The sequence below is a fragment of the Leptosomus discolor genome, chromosome 9 (assembly GCF_034619465.1).
Source record: "Leptosomus discolor isolate bLepDis1 chromosome 9, bLepDis1.hap2, whole genome shotgun sequence".
In the NCBI taxonomy this organism is placed as follows: Eukaryota; Metazoa; Chordata; class Aves; order Leptosomiformes; family Leptosomidae; genus Leptosomus; species Leptosomus discolor.
Window position 1 is genome coordinate 39972535 of NC_141399.1, and position 19457 is coordinate 39991991.

At 39.2% G+C, this 19457-nt stretch overlaps 1 protein-coding gene across 1 annotated transcript in view; it reads left to right on the forward strand.

Moving 5' to 3' along the window:
• The window catches only part of AFF2 (ALF transcription elongation factor 2), a 275384-nt gene that overhangs the window by 179112 nt on the left and 76815 nt on the right, over nt 1–19457 (forward strand). The window contains exon 9 of the mRNA XM_086470685.1: nt 3877–3928. Coding sequence (XP_086326811.1) covers nt 3877–3928 — 52 coding nt within the window. The remainder of the gene's footprint in view (nt 1–3876; nt 3929–19457) is intronic.

Below are 19457 nucleotides of genomic sequence, written 5' to 3' on the forward strand. Positions count from 1 at the left end.
CTGTGTATTTTTAATTTATTCCTTCACTTCTCTGGCTACCATATATTTATTGTTGAAACTGTACTCAGTTTCTCTTTAATTATTCCATCTGCCAGGAGAGTGTGATGCATTTCAGAAGCTGTGTGGTTTAGTTGTTTAACCTTTGAGTTTTGTAACTGAGCAGGATGACTTATTCTTCATTTAGCAGAACAGGCTAAGAAGAATTATATACTCCAAGTGATAAGCTTGGAACTGCTAAAGAAATACCAAAATCCAATTTTTTTCCTCTCTCTAGTCATCTAAACATCCATTAGTCTCTTGAAGGGATCTCATAAATCCTGCAAATTTAGTTTATCTGAAACTAACTCTTAACAGTTGTCCTTCCTACTAATCATGTTTTATACCCATTTTATATTTTTCAATATTCAATAAACATGTCTTGCGCTTACTGTACTTGTTAGAAAGTGTCTGCATTATAGGCTGTATAAGGACAGTTATTAATCATCCATTTCATATGGCTGTTTGGCTAGTTTAGTAAGTGTATTCATTTATCTTTTTTATGTTTTCTTCTTTGTTCTTTCCATTTATGCAATATGGAATTTCCTTTGTCCTTTTTGGCTTATTTCTACCAGGATATGTCAAAAAGGAATTTAACATGTAACAAATGAAAAAAAACCCAAACCACAATAACAGAAAAAATCAACACACCACCCTTTGGGCTTTGTTCCTTAAAAGATCCTTTGTATTATGTCCTCTTAGATCTGCATTAAAAAATAATAATAGAGCGCGTTTTCTAGCAGTGCTGCTTTAAAGCAGTGGATAATTTACCATTAAAGTGAGATGCAAGTTTAAAAGTAGGAGTGTAGAACTGAATTGGAATTAAGACACAGAATGATGTAGTCCTGTATGAAGATGGTCTTGGTTTCCTGGGGGTATTGTCCTTCTGGTGTGTAATGAGACTTGCAGATAACAATCTGCGACTGTGGGTAGATCAAGGTACAGTGATACATTGAGGATGGTACAGCAAGTAATGACGCTGCGGAAACAAATGCATGTGTCTGCTAGATAAACCACATTAAAAGTTCCTGTTCAAGTCCAGGCCTCTAGAGATTAATATTTCCTGAAAAGTTGCGTTTTGGGTTTGTGTGGCAAAGTTTTGGTAGCAAGTGGAGCTACAGGGGTGGCTTATGTGAGAAACTGCGAGAAGCTTCCCTCGTGATCGATAGAGCCAATGCCAACTGGCTCCAAGACAGGCCAACCGCTGGCCAAGGCTGAGCCCATCAGTGACAATGGTAGCGCCTCTGTGATAACGTACTTAAGAAGGGCGGAAAACTGCTGCACAACAGGAGCTGGGAGAGAGGATTGGGAAGATGTTGGAGAAACAACTCTGCAGACACCACGGTCAGTGAAGAAGGAGGGGAGGAGGTGGTCCAGGTGCCACAGCAGCGATTCCCCTGCATCCTGTGGTGAAGGCCATGGTGAGGCAGGCTGTCCCTCTGCAGCCCATGGAGGTTAGCTGAAGGTTAAAACAGACTTGAGCAGATATCCACCTGCATCCCATGGAGGACCCAATGCCAGAGCAGGTGGATGCACCCAAAGGAGGCTGTGACCCCGTGGAGAGCCCATGCTAGACCAGGCTCCCATCAGGACCTGTGACCCCATGGAGAGAGAAGCCCAGGCTGGAGCAGGTTTTCTGACAGGACTTATGACCCTGTAGGGGATCCACTCTGGAGCAGTCTGTTCCTGAAGGACTGTGCCCTGAGGAAAGGAATCACCTGGAGCGGTTTGTGAAGAACTGCATCCTGTGGGAAGGACTCACATTGGAGAGGTTCATGGAGGAGTATCTCCCATGGGAGAGACTCCACACTGGAGCAGGGGAAGAGCATGAGGAGTCCTCCCCCTGAGGAGGGAGGAGCAGCAGAAACAATGTGTGGTGAACTGACCACAACCCCCATTCCCCATACCTCTGTTCCACTCAGGGGGAGGAGGTGGAGAAATCGGGAAAAAAGTTAAGCCTGAGAAGAAGGGAGGGGTGGGCGGAAGGTGTTTTAAGATTTGGTTTTATTTCTCATTACACTACTCTGGTTTGATTGGTAATAAATTAATTTCCCCAAGTCAAGTCTGTTTTGCCTGTGATGGTAATTGCTGAGTGATCTCCTTGTCCTTATCTCGACTCACAAGCATTTTGTTGTATTTCCTCTCCCCTGTCCAGCTGAGGAGGGGAGTGATAGAGTAGCTTTGGTGGGCACCTGGCATCCAGCCAAGGTCAACCCACCACAAATTCTTCTTTTTAGAAGATTCTTTATCAATGCTACAGTCTTACTTTCACGGGTTCACGTATTACAGGGAGGCATCTGCCGTTTATCAGGACGTTAATGACTAGTAGTTATGTGTCCAGATACTTTGTAACCACTGAGCTGCCCGACAACAGAGGTCACCGAAAGACAGACGACTTACAAACCGGTTTAAAGATCTCCTTGCACTTTCTCGTTTTAAGAGCACCAGCAGGACTTTGAACCTTCTAATATTTCCACGTTGGGATTATTGTCCCCTCTTTAAAATTCCTAATACCAGGGGGCTTCCATGATTTACTGGTAGTCTTCAAACAAAAAAAACCTCTCTTACAGAACATCCATTGATTGTTACAGTTATTTAAAGGCTAACAATAAAAAATCATAGACTTCAGTCTCCATCAAGGCAGAAAGGAAACAGTAATTGCAATTTGCGAGCCTCCTGCTGTGGGTAAAGGAGCACAGGCTGGGAGAAAGGAAGCTCGGCAATTTTAGTGGCTGTCACAGCAGATCTGGGTGAGATGCGCCGATTCCTTCATACATCATCCTGTGGTAAGAGAATTGGTCAAGGTGAAAAGGTGGCTGTGAGGTAGAAGTGTGCCCAAAGGAACATCTGAGGAGTTCTAAGGAGGACCATCAGATAAAAGCATGAATATATGGGAAGCTGTGGAGGAGTGTATTTGGTGGCTGCTAGTCATATCTGTCTAGGTAGACAGACCTCGAAAGAAGAGACCTTTTCTGCAAAGATATAACAGTAAATAATATGGTTTCTGACCCCATGTTTTTTGCCATAGTCAAGTCTTGGCTTTAAAAAAAAAGAATAGAAGATGAGTGTTAATATAGTAATATGTATTATTCACCTCTTTCTTCTGCCAAAGGAAAGGAAGGAGGAATTTGGACAGCCACATCTTTTAGGAGTTTCCTTCCCCTTAGCCAGAGGCCAGGAGCAGACATACGAGATTTCACAGAGGCAAAGTCCATTGTACTTTATATCCCTGGATGGTAAAAAAATTAAATAAAAATGGGGATATGAATTAGCAGATTCGTAGTTTGGAAAATGTTTGCTCTGCCTTCTGGTACTAACTATGAGGTCCCATCAAACCTCAAACTAGCTCCTCCTCTTCTTGCTATTCTCCACTTTGCATTCTCAGTTTGATAAGGTGGGGATTGGTAACGGCCTCAAAGAAGATCAGTAATGCCCTAGATCAAGAATGAAACATGGAGGACTTTCTCAGTTTTTATCAGTCTCAGAGCTGAATTTCCCTTCCACCTTCTGATTTAGAAGCCCACATAGGTGCATATGGGCTAATCACCATGAGACAATGTGCAAATAAAAGAGGACATGAAAGAGGACCTGACTGCCAAACTTTATGATGTATGAGTCGGAAAGTCATTTTTCTTACCTAGAATCACACAGAAGGACTAATACATACCTACATGGAGTATTCATCAATTTACAAAGATCTGATTTTGCTGTTGTTGAATTGAAAGGGAGTTTTTCCATTCACTTTGCTGAAGGTTAGATTCAGCCCATTGTATATAAAGTTAATTCATTAAATGTAATTCTGTATTGTCTCTATTGTCTCTCTTTTTTTTTTTTTTCCAGAATGCTTGAGGATGATCTGAAACTCAGCAGTGATGAAGATGACAATGAACAGGTAAATACCTCTTATATGAGTGCCTAGACCGAATAATCTGACAAAGTTATTCTATTGGTTGGATGTGATTGCATGTTAGTTTACTATATTTGCGTCAAAAGAATTTTGGTGTGCTGCAGAATCCATTGGCTTAAATATTGCACATAGAACCTCTGTGGGAGGAAAGTTATTCTGAAATAGGAATGCATTTTCAGTTTTGCTGAATTAACTTTGCAAAGTGGATTAAACTAAACCAAAACATGACTTACTGGCCTTGGAATAAGAGACTACACATGGCATCACCCAGGAATAGCTAATGTGCTCTGAGTTTCTATCCTCCATTGTACCAAACTAACTGTGGAACAGCCTCCACTTGTTTCGCACTCAGTTTCTGAAATTGATGACCTTTTTGGAAATCAGTGTAGAATGACCACATCAGACCACCAACACAACTACAGAGCTGGTTTGCTCTTTGCAATTCATTTGTACAATTGCACCCAGGAAGACTGGGTCCATAAGTTCTGTCTCAGTCGTTCAGTAAAGGGCTGGTAGTCCACAGTCAGTAATCTAGTGATTCCCATTTGTGAGAGGGAAAATCCTCAGTGTGTAGCTGTAAATCAATACTGAAAGTCTCTCAACCTGCTTGGCACATTAATGAAGAATCTTTTTCAGAAAACTGGCTCATGTCATTCTCTATCCTTCTCACATTATAAATATTTATGGATAATGCTGGGACATAAAGCTGATGAAATTCATATTCTCTTCTTATCAGAAAAAAAAAAAAAAAGAGACTTTGGGTTAAATTCATCCTTCGTGTTACTTTATATATGCAATAGGCTCAAATGTTTAAACGTCTGCAGGAGAGGAAGGTAATGCTGTAACTCAGCATAAGATCATCTGTTCAGCCTGGGAAATATTAATTATAAGTTGATCTTTCTTATTTATTTTTAAACCACCTAAACGTTCTTCTTCAACCTACCTAATCTGTTCTTTAGGGACATGCCAGGAAAGGTTTACCTTCTAATGTCAGTTGACCCCTTAGACATACAAGTCAGTATTTTTCAGCACTGGGTTAGACGTGCTCTCATCTGAAGCCAAAGGATCAAAAGCCTGTGCCTGTGCAATGCACTGTTGTACAAACGTGGTGCCTTATGAAAACAGCAGGTTTCCTGATCTATTGGAAATTTGCCCAAATACTCATGTAAAATGATATTGTGAAACTCTGAAGACAAAAATATGTAAACGGCAATGTATTGTCAATGTATTCCAATAAGAGTTACTTTTGTTTTCCTACAGTAGTAGTTTTCTAGTGACTTAAGTAGAATTCATAGAATCATAGAATCATTGAGGTTGGAAAAGACCTCTAAGACCATGAAGTCCAACTGTCAAACCAACACCACCATGCCCACTTTATATTATTATATACTATTATTATATTGTGTTATACCAAATTTACACAATTTACACAGCTAAGATGAAATCATATGTCATTGCTGAATGAAGAAGCAAATGCCTGGACCAGCGTTTGCTGACATCAAACAAAAAGTCCTCACTGACTTGAACAGGTGTCATCTCTGATGTTAATCCCAAGCAGGAAAGACATGGTTATGTCTACACTGCACAGCGGAGTACTGATAGCGCTCAAACCATCACTGCTGATGTGTGGTGCGTGCGTGCCTGTTACCCAAAGGCAGCATCATGCATGTGAACATCTCACATTTCTCCCAGTTCACGGGCTGCAGCCTGAGTCCTTGTGTGGTGACGATGTGCCTGAGCTGTAGGAAGCCTCAGACTGCACCAAAACTCCATGTGACTTTCCAGTAATACCGTTCACACCATAAGCTGCAGACAAACAAGAGAGCACCATAAGGACCATTCACGTAGTTTCTCAAAATTTTGTAGTACACAGAAAATGTTTTTCCTTTTGGCAGTATGAGCTTCATCTCACTTTAAGTGACTAGAATTGATTCAAGTCTCTTAAGCTCTCCCAAATACCTTCTTAAAAACCAGATTTTGGTCTATACCTTTAGGGATTCCAAACATGAATGCTGCCAGTCACGTAGAAATTAAATGGTCTGGACAAGAAGCACACTGAGCATATTCCTTCATGCTGTGCGCTTCAAGGGAAACCTTCACCTTTCCTAGGTACCCTGCATATGTATGGTTGCATCTCTTTTATTTGTATTACAAATAGAGGCTATAGACAAAGTTATACACATTACAGGAAAGAATCCTGCAGCTCTTTAGGTTTCCTGAATGAATGACTGTGCGTGTCTGTCCTTTAGATTTTTGTCACACTCTGCATCCCAGACTGAGGCCTTGCAAAGCAGAGCAGCATGGCTCTGCTGCATCACTCACACGTTACACTGGCAGTGCCTCCACACTCTAGCAGCTTCTGCCATATCTCTTTAAAGAGAGGGGGTCGGAAATGGAAAGAAAGGTTGCTGTGGCCCACTGGTCAGACACATAAACATCAACAAAGTAGCTGCAATGATTTTTGACTGCAAAATGTTTTTTCCAAAAAGTATATAAAATATTCATTCATGAGGGACAGATCAAGGCAATTACCATATGTGAATTTACAATGTTGCATGTTCAGCTGTGAAGCCCAAGGTTAGAAAAATACCTTTTTTTTTTTTTTAACATAAAGATTTTGCAGTCAAACGACCATTGTAATTCAGCTGTACACACGTGCACATTCTGACAGGGAGAGAAAAGATTAAAACTCTCAGCTCAAAACCATCCTAACAGTTTATGCAACATTTCTATAAGGAATTGAAATCATTTGCTTTACAATCTTTCTGATTTTTTTTTTTTTTTGCTATAGTCTTTCAGCCAATGTGAAGCATGAGCTAGCATTTACTCATTTTTATCATTTACAGTTATCATTTACATACAACACAGTATGTAAAAATCAAGTTTGTTATCCTTATCTCTACTCATATTTCAAGGAAATTGAAATTCTTTGCAAACAGTGGTCGATAGGGAGCCCTAGGATTTGTCCTTTGAGAATTGCCAGGGACCCTTCAATCTTTACACGGCAGGGGTGGTAGTGACACTGATCCATAAACGCACCTTGATCTCAACTTTTAGTGACTGTCTATAGTACATGGAAAGAGTTTGATCTATCAGCCTGTCTTCTGAAACTACCAGTAGTCCATTTGTCATGGTGGAAGATTGTTAGAAGCTTGTCTGCAAGAAACAAAGCTCTTCTGTCTTACTCTCTTGCTCGTATGAACAAGCACACTTAGTTCTGATCTGTATTGCGTTTAGTTAAGGGTCCATGGCCATTGTGCATTCAGGTGTTAAACATCCCTTCCTTTTCTCCCCACTGCGAGGAGAAACCCAACACATATGATAGCTCCAGTCAGTCATATAGCTAAGAAGTTGAGTCTGATTTCTGGATAGGATGAGAACTACCAGGTTGAGGTCAGTAGAAGGTTTTTTATTCTATAGATAGTATTAACAAGGCTGTCACTGAACATGCTCCACATTTTTAGCATTCACTTTTCAAACCAGGATTTTGAATAACTGCAATTTGTTCCTAAGAGTTATAAATGGGATCTGAAGAACCCTCCTTAATATGTTAGGTTTTTTGGTTAAGGCACGCGTGATGATGGCCTAGCAACGTAACACCAAGAAAAAGATTCCTGAAAGGAGGCTATAAACTTTAATTTCACCCCAGAGGGCTTAAGAGCTTCAGCAAGTGACAGCTATCTGGAAATCCAAACTACTAATGCCAAACTGCTGCAAATTGCATGGAAACCTTGTGGTTTTCCTCTCCTTTTAGACTTCTGGCAGTTGTGGAGTTGATGCAGACGTTGTCAAGTCAATTTCTTTGGGCTGTGACATGCAGAAGGTCCAATGAGATGTTCATTGCAGGTGCCTTCAGACTTCAGATCTGTAAAGCTTTGGGCCATATTTGCTCTCATTGCAATAGAGTGTGAGGCAAGCTACAAGTCACTCCACTCCCACTGCAAACTCCCATCATCACTTTTTGGGCCTTGCTTGGAGAGACTGCAGTTACTGACTACATCTAACACATGTAAACACACCCCACAGTATCTTCCATGTAGACACTTTGGAGCTGGCCATATGACACATCCTTTGTGCCATAGACAAAATGCTGATTCTTCTGTCTCATTGCGGGTGATTTGGGATTAAAGACACACAGAAAACGACGGGTTAGATCTGGAATCAATTTTCATTTACAGCTGAGAAGCAGTTATTGATGCTGTGCTCACAGTTCAATAAAAGATCTGAAGATATAGACCTTCTGTTTCTCTTTCAATATAAGCAGCATAATCAGTGTCAAATGTTTTTACAAAGAATATTGTATTGACAGTTTTATTAAAATCGCTGTCTTTAAAGTTTTAAGTTATCCACAATTTGACCTACTTGAATCGTTTTTAATATGCACACTGACAAACCCAATAGATTTTTATGTCACATATTTATAATACCAGGTACACATCTGTTTAATGTATTATTTGTGAGATATTTTACATTTAAGCATTGCCTGGATTGTAAACTCTTGTAGTATTGTCACTGGGAGGAACATTGGCATATGCATCTCTATTACATTCAGAAGTCCTACTCCACAATATTGTTAGATTTGCTACAAGAGATACAGTCAGGGCAGATGACAGACATGTTGTTAGTAAAACCATTAGATGACAAGGCATTTCAGAGATGCTCATGTTAACACTCTTCTGTGAGGAAGGACAGAGCTTTTAGATGGCTTTATTACTCTGTTAAAAAAATACATCAGAAATTAGGAAGAGTAGTGAAGATTTTTAATTAGTAGCTCGGTTCAGCTAAAAGAGCTTAGATAAATCACAGGTTAGTATTTTTGTTCTTTAAAGCACCTCTGTATAATTCAAATTAGCTTTGAGCTCAAAGGCATCCAAATGAGTTGTGCCTGGATACAGTATTTTAAGTAGCTGTAGTGTACCCAATTTTCTTGAACCAGCTCCTCTTTGTTCTTCTGCCTAAGGAATAGTCCTGTTAACCTTTGAAATGCGTACTTAATTTAAAGCACATTGCTAGAGTTCTGTGTGTTTTTGAACCAAAGAAACTTTGATACTAGTTCCAGACCTGCTCCATTTTCAGTATTTTATGTATATAGTGGTTTTGGCAGAACAAATCAATAAGATGTTTTTCTTTTCTATTTGATTTTTTTTTCCTCCTTCCCTTAATGATTACCACTTTATTGCCACTTCTCTGATAACCATACAAACACAAGACATGTATTTGTATTTTACACAAAAATAATTCTTTTTTGCTAGGTTAGTGTTCGGTAATTACATACAAAATATTTGACTGTAGCTGAGGCTAAAAAGGTGATAGGCCACAGGCTGAGCTTTGAATTCTTATAGTGCATACCAAGCTTTCAAAGCCTTTACTCAAGTTAAATTTTTTAAAAGCTTAGGAAATTCTAAGGCGCAGTATGCCTTCATAATATCACGTAAACACTTTTTAAAGTGGAACACTGACCACTTTCCTTGTAACAATGGATATCCTTTCCTGTTGCAATTTTCCCCATTTTTTTAACTGGATCCTGAACAAGCTGTGTACCTCCCCAAGGTTTCTCTACATTTCCATTTACTTTGTTATCAGCAGAAAGGCTGAAGAACAGCTCTTCAGTAATGACATCAATACTGCACACACAGTGAGAGAGGTCATCTTGTCAAAGCTATAAGAAAAATCAGATGGATTAGGATGAAACTAGGTGCAAAATAACTTTGATAGAGTCTTTTAATGTAAACAGTTTATCTGTCATTGGGTTCCATTGAAATCCCGGAGTGATGCAGCATCAGTTGTAGCCACAGCAGTGTGTGTTTTGATAAAGAACTCACATTCATGTGTTTAAGATCTATAGTCATATTTTATAATTGTAGGGAAATGTTTTCATTAAGCCATTAATGAAAACAGAAACTTTTAGGATAATACAGTAATTTTCCAATGTTTTCAGTCTATAACCATGAAAAATCCTTTTGTGAAGATATGTCTCTTCTTGCTACCTCAGTCCATTTTAATTGATATTCAAATTATTTTATTCTGCACAATACTAGTTGGAACAATCATATATCATCAACTGTGTAAAATGAACACTCCAGCTTCCGTTAGACAGATCTTTGGTAATATGAGATTCGATGGCTGACATGTCTAAGGTCATAATTCACATGGTAATGACATAGGTTCATATCATATATTTGTTTACTATCAGCAGAAGCTTTCAGTACCCACTCTGAGATCTGGGATGAGCTTGCTGCAGTTATGAGCGAAGAGCATGGCACACCACTAAAATACACAGTGTTATCAAAAGCTTTTAACTTGTTCAAATTCACAGAATCTTATGTAATTGTTTCCACACATGTTGTTATTGTGGAGGTCATCCATCAGTAAGGAACAGGATTAATACAACCCTCAGGACAAATGGTTGCTGCAGAGTGCACAGTACAGATCAACAATAAGTTTGCCCCTGCAGGTTGCAGCCATGCTCTTACCTGGGCTCTGGGGCAGCAGCTGCCCAGACCAGCACAGGAGCTAGAAGACCCCTGTCCCTCCCGCTGACTTGCCTTTTCCATGGGTTGCCTAGTATGCACTGGCAGCTCGGCGTCTCAAAACCCTTCCGTCACAGTAGAGAAAATAATACAGGAAAAGAAAATACTGGCAGGCAGGGAGCCCTAATAAAGGGGGAATGAGATGCCTTAGTTGAAAAGATGGATCAATACAGCTGCAAGAAGTCCTCTCCTCACTTCCCCACAAGTAAGCAGGCATTTCATAGCCCCTCAGCGCTCTCTTACACAGGTGCTTCTCTTGGGTTTATTTTTTCATGACACCAGCCTGAAGCAGCCAGGCTCTCAGCCATACCCTAAGACATCATTCACCTGAAGGAAAAGCTTTAAAAAAACCTGATGCCTCTGTCACTAATTAAACAGAGGTGGAAAGGCCAGTTGTTCCTCAGTACAGCTGTACAGACCAAATGCTGGAGATCTGCCAGCCTTTTTGGGGTGGGAGGGAGGAGGGAGATGCAGCTTTCAGTCCACAGGACGGGTCATGTATTCTGTGTGTGTGTGCTTATGCACACATTTTTTTGTAAAGGAATATTTATTATAAGCATGGAGGAAAAACATATTTCCCCAGGGCTTGTTGGTATGTATGCCACTTATGCAAAAGCCCTGTATTGTTTTGGCAGCAAGCAGAGACAGCAGCAGGTGAGATAATTGATTGACACCGGCATTGTTGTTGTTAAGAGAAAAGCCAGACTTGACCATACTGTCCTATAAAAATAAATCTGAAGTCTGTGATATCTGCAGGCCATCTCAGTGCTCAACACTCACTAATCCAACCACATAGGAAACATTTCTCTCCCTTTTCTCCTCAAAAGGAGAGTGTGATTTTTATCATGAATGCCTTGTGAAGCGTTTTGGTGAAGAAAGTGTCTGGCTTTCCTACGCTGGCCATCTGCAGTGTCACTGTTTTGTAAAAGCCCAAGCAACCGTCTGTGAACTTCAAAATCTAAATTTTTGTGAGTTTTTTACACCAGTAGAGGATAGTGCTACTGCTGGCTTTGAGACTGGGGGGGTTGCAAAAGTCTGAAGGAAGGACTCATAGGTGGCCAGAACCAGTGTAAAGTAGGTGATGAAAAGGGCATGATAAATCCAGTAATTAGCTTCTGTCAGCCAGAATAAGGGAATAAGAAGTGAAAGCTGATCTCCCCTGGAGGTATTCCAGAAGGAGAACAGTAATGAGAACTAAACACCTTAATTTTTCTTACAATGAATTCATCTGCCACTGCAAGATGTTTGCTGGTGTTGGAGGTGCTCCATTCTGTGCCGGCAGGATGAATCTTCCCAGAACAGACCTTCTGCCTGCTCATTGGGACAGGTCAGGACCACAGTGTGACAGTGCAATTGATTTGGGCAGGGTGCTCTCACAGAGAGCATGCCTGCTTTACAAAACTACCAATTTCATGGCAATACTATTAAGTATAATTTTTGGAGCTGTGAATTTAGTAATTCGCTAAGTCATCTGAGCAATGTACTACACCAGACCAAGGTCAGCAAAGAGTTATTTCATGTGTGTTTAACTCTTGTTACCTCTGCTGCCTGTTTGTAATAGATTTAACATTCAGTATAGGTGTAATGTTCAGTATAAATTAAAATCCTTGAAGTCTTTAGTCCTGCATAGGAAATAAATGGGCGGCATGAACAACAGCAACATCAATTCACATCTTTCCAGCACTGTCTCTGCTGGTGCTCTGACTCTGCCGTTTTGCTTCTCAAGTCTAGGGAACTATTCATTGATTTAGAGTAGGGTAGGTTGGATGCCTGAAAGAATGAGGTAAAGGCCTTTGCCACAAAGGAAAATCTGAGGGCATAAAGTGCAAATGAGCAGGGATACAAGGGGCTGTTTCGGAGATGTCTGCCCATCTTCCTTTCCATTTTGATGCAGCAGGTTATAACTCACATGAACATTGCAAAAGTATCAACTGGACTTTGCACACTAAAAGTACATCTCATTATAAGACCTCAAAATATCAGCACTGTTCAGGTAAGTTACAGGGGTGGAGATAGAAAAAATTATTCTCGTTCTGTCAGAACTGGGAAACTGAGGAATACACAGGTTGTGGAGACTGGCTGTACAGTGAGGTCACAGGTTACTCTTTGAATCTAGCCTTTTGCTGCTTATTTCTTGAGGGAAGTTTAGAGAAGATATTTGTTTCTCTTCTAAATGTTTCTTGACCTTTCTTCTGTTTCTTTTGCATCCTCAAGATTTTTAATCATGTGATTAACATGTTCAAATGCAGCTATGGAGTAAACCCAACAAATAATGGATTTTTTTTATTTACTAGCCATCTGGAGGGTTGAACCAAACACGTTTTACAAAAATCATCAGTAAATAAGATGATGACAAATACTGAGTTTTATTCCTAGCTAGATGTTTTATATTTTTACATAGGATTATCATCCACTAAGCCTGGGTCATTTGTAATGAATTTGTATCAAATTATTTGCTAGGAAATGATGTTTCAAACCCAGATTTCAATTTGGAATTTTCTTCTTAAACATGGACCATTCTGTACAATTTTCCCAAATGTTTCTGTCACCAGGGCTGTATATTTGTTTTCCAAATAAAACAATCCTTATGAAAAATCAGGCTTAGCTCTAGCCTGGAGTTCTGTTCTCTGCCATAGAACTCTGCAATGACCAAGTAAATTGGCATTGTCAGAGCATTTAAAACTACTAGACTTCAGGAGACATTGATTAGCATTTGTAAAGCAACTCAACAATGTTTTGTATGACTAGAAAAGTAGAATCAGTAGAATTTGTAACGTCATATTACAGTTTCTCCTTTGTTAGATGGACGAGTCAAAATTAATACAACTAGCAACTTCCCATCAAAAGCATTTTTGAAAGAATTCAGTGTATATCAAAGTAATTGAGGGCACTTTTTCAAGCGTCTTCTGTCAAGGTACATTGGTACTGAAGTCCTAAACCAAGCATACCTGTTATGTGAGTTATCTTTGAAATAAGTCCATTCACTGATAGATGACCATAACAGTTTGTATTGTAAAGGTCACCAAAGACACGGGGTAAACTGAAGACTGTGCAACAAGAGCAACAATGTTCATAGTACCCACACTAGCTAATTTAAAAACAGCTCAGGTGTGTCTACAGAAGCAACAAGCACTCCTCACAGTGTAGTACACGCTCAGTGTGTGTAGCTCTTTTATCTGTTTAAAAAAAAAAAAAAAAAAAAAAAAAGGAATAGTTCTTCAAGAATGAGAAGTGGCCATGTCTTTCATTGCACGCTTCCTTAGTTTGATTTCCACTATTGGCCTGATGGAAACACAGGGGTTTGGGAAAAAGTGTTGACAGAAGCCCAAATATAACTTTGCTGTTGCTGAATTAAAAGCAGTTCATTTACGTCAAGGATGAAGGTGACTCCTAACCCACAGACAGACTGTTTTAGAACTGGTCACTTAAACTCTGGTTTTCATTTTACCCAGCCTCCACTGCACCAACTGAAATTAAATTTCCAGTGTTTCAAGTATTCTTGAGCATCTCTCTGTGAAGCCATGAAGGTTACTGCGTTGCTCAAAGCAATGATGAGAAGCTCTCTGTGGTTCATATACAGCAAGAGTTCAATGAACCATCCTGATTTGTAGATACCACATGGTTGCTGATTTGATATTTCAAAAAATGGATCCTAGCTGTTCCATCCCACATTTTTGTCTTCTGAAGGAAAAATACTAATTTTTTTAAAATATGACATGATGAAGAGAGTATCTTCTCTGTTGTTTTTGGTCCTAGATACAGTAACATTGGGCTTTTTGTCCTCGAGGTGAGACTGACCCGGAACATCACACACAGAATCACAAATACAAGGTTGCCAACTTCACGTCAAAGGCAATTAGCAAGAAAGAAATACAATCTCCTCTGTTGACATTAGGGGACAGGTAGAGGAGAGTGTAAGCAATGAAGTAAAGAAGAAAAAAAAAAAAAAGGAACACAACACGCGTATTTATGCATGTATCATCATATACTAATCCTTCAGCCCTCAGGTTTGGGCTTTCTGGTTCCCAGCACACTTCTGGATGGTTTGTGGGTTGCACACTACATTCTCCTCCTCCATGGGAAATTCATAGTTAGCACCAACTGTATTGTTACAGAATCAGAGCAAAATACAGTGCAGTTGGTAACTAGTGGGTTTTGGTTCATTATTTAGGATCATAGGTAAGGCATTCTGTATAAATATGAGCATGATATAACTTCCAAGACAAATTATAATCTATGCAGATATAGATAGATAGATAGATAGATAGATGGATAGATAGATAGATAGATAGATTGAGATAAAAACCCACTATTTACATAACTTAACTAATGTGGAAAGTGAGAAGACTCCCAGGAGTCTTTTCTATACCTACAGGACAGGAGAACAGCATGGTGGGTTGTAAACTGACTTGTGTTGAGTCACTTAGCTATTCACGCAAGGATACCGAGCTGGTTAGAAACTGGGAGATTAACCTAAGTTAGATTTGCAGCAGCTCATGGAAAAAGTTAAAGCACGAAGGCCTGCCTTCTTCTGCCAACATGTTCAATGGCACAAAGTGCCATCTGTCTCACCCTAAGAGACTCTGAGTCTCAGCAATTGCTGCCTTAGGTGGCTGATCTGTGCTTCTGAATCAAAAGGGCGAGAAGGCATTCTTAAAAAATAGTTTTTGTCTAATCTCCCTTTCTTGAAATAAGATAGTTTTCCCTGGAAATCCTGGATTTTCACTTATGCAATGGAAAATATATATTTTCTTTGGATAGCAGACACTTTCCCCTGTAACACCTGACCAAAAGTCTAATTTGCCTTTTGCAGATGCCAGTTATTTTACTTTGATATTTTTAAGCCAGCTTCTTTTCAGTTCATCCTCCTGAGGACTTTGAGATGTAGGAAAGTTGTACTGACTGAAGTACTTTTTCTGGTTCTCTCTATCCAAAACCCAAGCCAGTAATTAATAGTGAAAAAGAAGAGCATCCTTTTTCCCATTTTGTGGTTCTTGTTCATGATCTAGAAGCAGTTTGTGCTTATCCCTATGTTTAATCTTTTGTGTAATAGTTAAATACCTGCTAACAAAGTAAGTTTATGGATATATCCACGCTGCAAATCAATTAAAGCACAGCACTGGTGGTTCTTGAACTAATGCTAAACGACTAGCACCAAAATCAGGTGTAATGCAACATAAGAGGTAGGAGTCATTCACAGTTATAAAAGTCATGGGAAAACGTCCCTGGGCGAATACTCACTGATGGATTGTCCTCTATATCTTACTGTTTTTCATGTATTCTTCATCTTCCTTCTTACTCAACACTGGAGTCAGATGTTGAAATGAAGTCTTAGAGAGCAGAGGCACAATTATGGAAAGGCCATAATTGTAAAAAAAGAAGTCAGAAGGAAATTACAAATTAAAGTGGAATGATTGTCTAGTTCACTCTGGCTTCCGTTTTCTAATCATCCTAAATTATTTTAATGCATGTTTTCAAGCTCAAAATTAGCAAAGGTCCCATGATGTAATTCTCCTAACACCCATTGAATATTACATTATACCAGTCCAATTTCATTCCAATCTTTTGCAGCATCTCCTTCCACTCAGGGCACATGTATCATGGTTCAGGGACCTCCTGCCTGCTCCGTTTCTAGGCAGTACTTTTAATACATGAAGTTTAGGAATCGTTGTGGAGTTAAAACCAGTTTCTTATTTGTAAAGGCCTGGGAATATAAGATTAAAAAATAACTCTTAAAACATGTTTGTCTTTGAAATATCTTAAATTAATAATCAAAAGCTCACGTCAAGTCTAAAACAAATCAAACTCAGTCATGAAGATGAGAAACAGGAATTATTAACTGAGTAGTGAGGCTGATGGAGGCTCAATGAGATCATTTTGTTCAAAGATTAAAGGCGATGAACACTGAAATAGTTGAGGAGGATGGCTATGAACACATCTGACTAGAGCTGCTAAATTCGGTAATGATCAAAAGTTAATTATCAAAGCAGAGAGAACTACTCAACACAGACAATTTGAGTCAATAGCTAAGCAGTCCAGAAAAAAAAAGTAATTTGGAAGAAGTATTTTCCTATAATGAAGTTATATAAAAGACGTACATTTCAAAGAAACCTGCCTAAAACAAGATTGCATTCTTCCTGATCAGAGAAAAATAATTAGCTCTAATTGACAGACCTGCTGCACACCAAATATTTTCAAACAATATGTTTCTGCATCAAAGCTTGATGTGTAGAGTTACTCAATGTCACTTTGATTTTGCCTTCCTTTATCTTCTGCCACTGGGCATGCTCATGATATCGCAACAAATACGCTTTGAAAAATGAATGAGCAACACATACAAGACAAATAAAAGCAGAAGGCCAGATCCTGCATTTCTTTCTCAGAAGGAATCCCTGACATGTATTTGGTGCTGCATTTAACAGCACCATGGTCTCACTCAAAGACAAACTGAATCATTTGTAATAGAAAATGACCAGTTGCTTGATCACCCAACATTAAAATAGGCTGGCATGTAGTTTAACCTGAGCATTTGCAGTATTTGTTTAAAACTCGTATGACTGAACTCGTGTGTGAAGGGCACTGTCCCTCCAACATGTGCCTTTCTTAAGAGTTAGGACAGTATCTTCTCCCAGTAGCAAAGGCAAAACATATGGAAATTCTCCATGTAAAAATCTAAGGAATGGTATGTGCTAGAATGTTCATGGTCCAAGAAAATAAAATGTATCTATAATTCTTTCTTCCTAAAGAAGGGTAAATAGTTGCCATCAACGTAGCTAAGTAGTCAAAAATCAAACATCCAGTTTAGACTCCGCTCTTTAATATTCTATGACTTTGACATTGCCAGTTCTCCCTGAAATATCTTCATCTTCTTTAATCTTTCATGTAAACAGTTTAGCTCATACCATCATGCACATGCTCTCCAGAGTATCTTCTGCTTTGCTTTGTATTAGAATCGACTGCATTATAATTATTTACTTGTGATCCTATATACTCTCCACTCTTCTATTTTCTTTTCTTTATCTGTATTTTGATATCAGTTTTTGTGTAGTGATTTTTGAATAATTCAGGGGGGAAAAAAACTGACTTAGATGCAAGTTTCACATGCCTGAACTCAGAATTGTTATAGTCCAGCTATTTGGTATATAGAATGGTCAAGCAAAGTATCACTGTACAGTCAAAAAAACTTCTGCCATTGTGGAAGGCTGTTTACAAGCTTTAAAAATAATTTTAGTTCCCTGCAGGATGAGTCTGAAACTTGGCATTTAGTAGGAGGCTTGGGAAACTGAAATGCCATTTTTGATGGTGTTTTCATCCGTTTTAAATGAAACATTTACCTGTTGTTATATGTAGTTTATTACTCAGAAAGATTTCTTAATAACATGCTTTTGACTCTGCATTTGCACGTGGCAGATGAAAAATGGAGATTTGGGAGAGTGTCATTGGAAAGAGGCACAACTCACATTATCTCACTAATGAGGCAGGGACCCCATTTCATCATCGGCTTGTTTGAGAGGACATAGTTAGGTTTGGGTAGGTAACACTTACTTGTGCAATCTTAAGTTTAGCATTTCCTGAGATTTAAATATTTTATTTAGCAATCCTTACACTTAATATAATTGTTTCTTATCATGCATTCATTGATTTACTCTTTAGATGGAAAATACAATCCAAATGAAAGAATCACATTTTTCTTTGCATGCTGGGAGCCAGCCCAGAGGATTGCTGTTGCCTCATCTCATCTCTCACAAGCTCTAATTCTTTCTCCCAGATTTTAAACTCGTTATTAGGGATTTCCACGGATTTAAACACAGATTTTATCTTTGTAGTGATTGGAGGCAAAAGTGCCAAAACAGCAGGTATTTTGAAAAACTAGCTGCATTGTGGAGCCCAAAGGAAAACTCGTTCTGGCAAAGTTTGGAATCCAGTTGCGCAAGTCCCTAAGGTTTCAAAAGTTGGTCAGTTTTCATAAAGGGTTTAATTCCTCAAGAGCTTATGTGAGCATTTTTCAGGACCACTGATATTAGCAGTTCCTATGTGGGAACCATTTTACTCCCATCCCCAAGCACAGCAGAGGTTAAAGTTCCTCACCAAAACCCTTCTCTTCAATTTTGGTAGGCTCTATATAAATATCTCTCAAGGTAATTAAGCACTAAAACTTTCGTTACTATAATAGATTCATGGATCAGTTGTCTTCATTCTGCCTTTCACTGCTATCCGTGCTTGTAATCTCACTAACCATCTGACCGCTTTCCACGTTTAAATCTATTACAGTCTGGTTCTGCAAATGCTAGGAGGAATTCTCTGAAATGATACGACAACACTAGTTTATCCAAAGATGTTATTTCAAGGCCTCTTGTGTTAAAACATTATTTACCTATTCTGAAAAAAATCAGAGAGGGAATGTAAGGTTGGTTCAGATTACATAATTATGACACAGACGCATTAAAAAAAAAAAACCTCCACTAAAATCTTGAGCAGCTTAACCAGTGTGATAGACTGGCGCGGCTCTGCCATCGGTGCCCCCAGCTGTGTTGCTTAGCAACATTTTAATTCAAGAAGAATCGAAGGAGATGAAATCCCTGTGGAGAGGGAAACAGAAATAAGAGGGCCGTTGACAGATGATCTGAGTTGTTTCTTCTAATATACTGTGAAGATCACTGGCTCTTTTCATGAATGATAAATGGACTGTACACAGATCAATGGGTTCAGCAATAAACTGGAACCAGGCTCCATGTCTGAGGTGGTGCAGGCCGAGAGGCCCAAAGATTTACTCATTTAGATGATTTGGAGTGTGTTTTCTCAAAGGTTTCACAAGAGGAAATTGATCTGCACATTTGGTCATCCCTTGCCCTTTTCTGTTGTTGGTGAATAAAAACTGTTTCGGAAATGGAGTCCGTTCTTCCCTTTATTTTTTCCTGTTGTTCTTATTCCAGATACGGACAGACAGCTTGTGACAAAGGGGCCAGACCTCAGAGCGGGAAATG